Below are 4,915 nucleotides of genomic sequence, written 5' to 3'. Positions count from 1 at the left end.
GCCACAAAAAACTCTTCTTTTTCTGCCTGGCGAGCAGAGAAATAGAGATGTTTAAGCGATTCGCAATGGCATTTGCGGTTAATTCGTGTGGTACCCATTTTCCCTCCTTTTGAATTTTTCCCATTGCATGTAGACGTTTGGAAACAGCCATCGGAGTAACATTTAATGCTGCAGACAATTCTTGGAGCGTTTGAGTAGAGTTTTCGTCCAATAATGCCTGCAAATCGGTGTCTTCAAACTTTTTCGGTTGGCCTGAGCCAAAGACTTTATCATTGACATCAAAATCACCAATCTTAAAACGCTGAAACCATACTTGGCATGTTCTTTCCGATGGAGCATAATTGCCATAAGTTTCGAAAAGCAATTTATGAGCTGCAGCTGCAGTTTTTTTCAAGTCAAAGTAATGAAGCAGCACATGTCGAAAAAACAACATATCGCGTTCCATATTTAATCAAAAGAAAAAATAGCACTATTCGCTTAAATGAATCTCTTTGCACTGAATTTTATTGACAAATGTCTAACCTCTAAAATGCAGCCAGTTTCAGATGTCAAAATAAATTACACCTACAACTAACGTCATCTAACTGTGAGCCGCAGGAACTAAGTTCACCACCTAATAAATATAATCAATCAGTGACTATTCTAGAAATCTTATGGTTAATCCAGTAGAAAAAACTGAGCAATTTCCTAAATATATAGACTTATAATTCTCGTTAGTAGCAGCATAATTGATATCGTGTGTTGTACATATTTTCAATATGGCGACAGTTTGAAAACAAAGTTTCTATTTTATGTATTACATTCCTCATTTAACGAAAATAATGGAAAAAATCAATGTATATACTATTGATTGTGGTATGGACAATAAAGGTATGTTTGTTGAGTATAAATGTATAACCATAAGGATCCGTAACCGTCGGACTGGTAGTTTCTTTAATATCGTATTTACTATATTTGAAAACATGATATCGAGAAAAATACATTTAAAGATTTGTCAAATATTTTTGAAGATATTGTTCGGCTTACCATCATTCAATTATTCCAGGGGTACAGAGAAGGCTTTCTTCGTAAAACTTGTTTTGAGTTATTTTCACCTCTCAAGCGAAGAAGATGCGCGATAAGCTGGGTTTTATTCCGCGTTCGAGCCGTGTTTTATTCCGCAAAACGACCAAATTGTAGACTATTGCCGATGGTTATGTTATCTATCATTTCCACCATTTTGAGTACATTGATAAAATTATCATTAAGACTGCTTGCGGCCAGAAAATTGGCAATTTCAACCACTCTTTTGCCAGCATAAATATGTTACGGAGCAAATTTTCATATCAATGAATTATAAGATTTATAATTATTCTTTTCAATTTAACCTTCAGAAAAAAATCTTTTAAAATATATACACGGTGACCCATTTTAATCGACAAACGGAGATATCTCCGAAACTACGCAATCTACGAAAAAAATGTTCGGATAAAAGTTGTCGAGGACAGTGGGGGTCATCTACTTATGCGAATGACCTTCACTTTGAGGTCAGTTTTCAAGGTCATTTTAAGGTCAAGGTCACTTTTTTAAATGGAACCCCCTATTTTTAATGCCGGATTCAGAAAGAGCGGGAAATTTTACATCCAGATATGTATCAAAGTATAAGGTTAACGTGACCTCCATAGGTCAAATAAAGGTCAAAAAACCAACCCTACCAAACCCCAAGCAGGCTAAACCACCTAACTCTGGGAACAGCGAGTGTAATCGCTTATTTTTTTTTTAAATAAATTGAATTCCAATCCACAAGTAGACTGACTCACAAGCTCGTGCATTATCTTTGTTNGTTTTCAAGGTCATTTCAAGGTCAAGGTCACTTTTTTAAATGGAACCCCCTATTTTTAATGCCGGATTCAGAAAGAGCGGGAAATTTTACATCCAGATATGTATCAAAGTATAAGGTTAACGTGACCTCCATAGGTCAAATAAAGGTCAAAAAACCAACCCTACCAAACCCCAAGCAGGCTAAACCACCTAACTCTGGGAACAGCGAGTGTAATCGCTTATTTTTTTTTTAAATAAATTGAATTCCAATCCACAAGTAGACTGACTCACAAGCTCGTGCATTATCTTTGTTGTATTCATGATGTCGACGTTGTCGAACCAGATTTCTATCACGAACTTATTGAGGTAGGTTTCGAACTGCTTAGTTGTTAGGATGTCTTTCATCTGGAAAACATTTAGTAAAAGCCTTCATATAGCAAGGTAGTTGTTATGGCAAACTACTATCATATCACTAATTTTATTTGCAAGGTAGCCTGCCATACTGAGAAAGTGGCTTTAAAGAGAGTTTAATTCGTTTAAAAAATTTGTAATTAAACTGTACGGAGCAACATTTAAAACTATTAATTCATCAAATCATTTCAAGAAAAATAAGCGATTACTCACATTATACACTCGCTGTTCCCAGAGTTAGGTGGTTTAACCTGCTTGGGGTTTGGTAGGGGTGGTTTCTTGACCTTCATTTGACCTATGGAGGTCACGTTAACCTTATACTTTGATACATATCTGGATGTAAAATTTCCCGCTCTTTCTGAATCCGGCATTAAAAATAGGGGGTTCCATTTAAAAAAGTGACCTTGACCTTGAAATGACCTTGAAAACTGACCTCAAGTTCAAGGTCATTAGCACAAGTAGATGACCCCCACTGTCCTCGACAACTTTTATCCGAACATTTTTTTCGTAGACTGTGTAGTTTCGAAGATATTTCCGTTTGTCGATTAAAATGGGTCACCGTGTATATAAAAAATATATAAAATATATATATTTACATTTCACTGTTCATAAGACAGAAAAGATCGAAGGCAGCCATTAGGTATATGCTACCTGATTGTCAAGCAGATCATGTGCAGCGTCATTTTCACCTATATATCTTGGCCTGCATATTTTTATTTTTTCTAGGAAATATTTTTACAAGATATTAATATCTTAAGATTATAATCTTAAAAATTATTTTTTAAAAAAATTTTTTGAAACCTCTCAAGCTTAGAAAACATCCTAAAAAAAACTTGCTAATATCATCTACTATATATAAACAAAAAACGATTATCACTTTATATTTCTTCTTAGTTTTTAATCTCAACTAGCGGTTGGTCATTCATTCACCTCCTAACCACGGGCGCTGTTACTTTATCTCGATAATCTGTCGATGTATCTCTTAATTTTAAGCCACAAGTATAACAAAACTTATTAAAATAGAAGAAAGTTACCGTGGATATTCCATATTAATTATTTATTTTTTACAGAAATTTAAAATCCTAACAACTCCGTGGCGAGACACGCAACGTCAAAGGAACGATCTATCTTCAGTGGCAAACGGTGCAATTCGACGAAGTTTCATGGCCGAGCAAGATTTTGATATCACAAAGGATCACGAATTAACAAAAGAACAAACGGAGGTAATGATTCAACCTAGAGAGAGTGTGAAAGGGTGCGATCCACCTCCAGAACCAGTCTAGGACAGTGCAGTTGTTATGTTGCACGGTGCACGGTTCCAAGTGTATCTCTGCTAGAGCGTAATCGCCGGGCAAGGTCCTACGACGACGAGTAATATTCACTCATCAAAATGGACAACGATACATTTTTTGCACGGATCACATTCGGATACAGTCCTAACTTAAATTTTAGGGCCCCGGCTTGATTGACAAGATTGCTTTAATTGAAGTCTACGACTGGACATTTGCGCCTATTTCGCTTTGTTCCTTCTGCGATGAACGGAGACGAGTTCTGTTCAAAATTCCGTATCACTTATATTATTATGATAAAAGCTCTACTAATAATTACGTAGGTATAGATTGAAAATCTAGAAAGAAGAGTATATCATCGCAGCAATGTCTCTAGCTTCGCTTTCCCTCGAAAGGATCCAATGGAAATTTCTCACAGTAATTTCGGATGCTGTAAATATAGTCACATATATTACGAAATATGAAATATAAAATACGAATCTCTTTCTCGAATGATTACTGACAAATACTGAAACGCGTAGCGAAAGAACAGTCGATATCACGTTTCGTCTAACGAACGTGTTTATCGTGCTATTTTATCAAATGTTCTCAAACGAGAACTATACCACCTATCTACCTTGGATGACAATTTTAAATTTAAGAGAACCATTTATGTTGAAAATTTAGTTTAACTTAGGCAATCATTTACACCATATATATAATGAATTCGATATTTTGCTGGATTGAGCCAACTAATAATGGATTTGTTTCGAGATAATTAACCTTTATTTACTTAAGTCATTCTCTGCAAGAAGTTTTCTTATTATAAAAGTGTCCTACACAGAAAAAAATTGCTACGTTTAAATAAATATTTGCTAAGAAATATTGGATTAGTTTATTTTATTTGTATTAAGTAAATATTATTTGAATATGGCACTCTGACTAAAAAAATGACACGTACAAGTAATATTTATTTCGAAATCCAAATAAAATAAATAAATTAACTACTTCAATATTCCTTAACAAATATTTACTTAGACGTAGCAATGTATTTCAGTATAGTTATTTCACGGTATCACGTTCGAAAAGAACTTCGTTATTTAATAATGTCACTTATTTCGGTTTTGTGCAAATTATGTAATTCCGCCAAATACTCATTAGAGATGTTATTGAATGGAAAATTTATTATTTTATTATTTTAAAAATAATTTATAATTTTATTTTAAAGAAAAGAATTAGAGTAATATCAATTAAATGATTATAATTTACCATTTCTTCTTGAATCACATTGCTGTCTATAAAATACAAAGGAAAAGAAAATCAAGTTAATCATGATTTAATGAAATAGATTTAATGAGCATATAGATGTTATCTAATAAAACGGACGAATTACATTTCCATTCATAATCAGTCAAACACTTTTATGTTATTTAAAT

General features: G+C 33.7%; 1 protein-coding gene across 1 annotated transcript in view; it reads left to right on the top strand.

Moving 5' to 3' along the window:
• LOC106748381 (sodium- and chloride-dependent GABA transporter 1-like) overlaps positions 1–4,276 on the top strand; it is a 25,425-nt gene extending 21,149 nt beyond the window's left edge. Inside the window, exon 2 of the mRNA XM_014626836.1 lies at positions 3,282–4,276. Coding sequence (XP_014482322.1) covers positions 3,282–3,494 — 213 coding nt within the window. The 3' untranslated portion in view covers positions 3,495–4,276. The remainder of the gene's footprint in view (positions 1–3,281) is intronic.
• The last annotated feature ends 639 nt before the right edge of the window (positions 4,277–4,915 follow it).

The sequence above is a fragment of the Dinoponera quadriceps genome, unplaced genomic scaffold, assembly GCF_001313825.1.
Source record: "Dinoponera quadriceps isolate SergipeBrazil2010 unplaced genomic scaffold, ASM131382v1 scaffold2853, whole genome shotgun sequence".
NCBI lineage: Eukaryota > Metazoa > Arthropoda > Insecta > Hymenoptera > Formicidae > Dinoponera > Dinoponera quadriceps.
The sequence above is the reverse complement of the archived record's forward strand: the minus strand, read 5'-3'. Positions and strand labels throughout refer to the sequence as shown.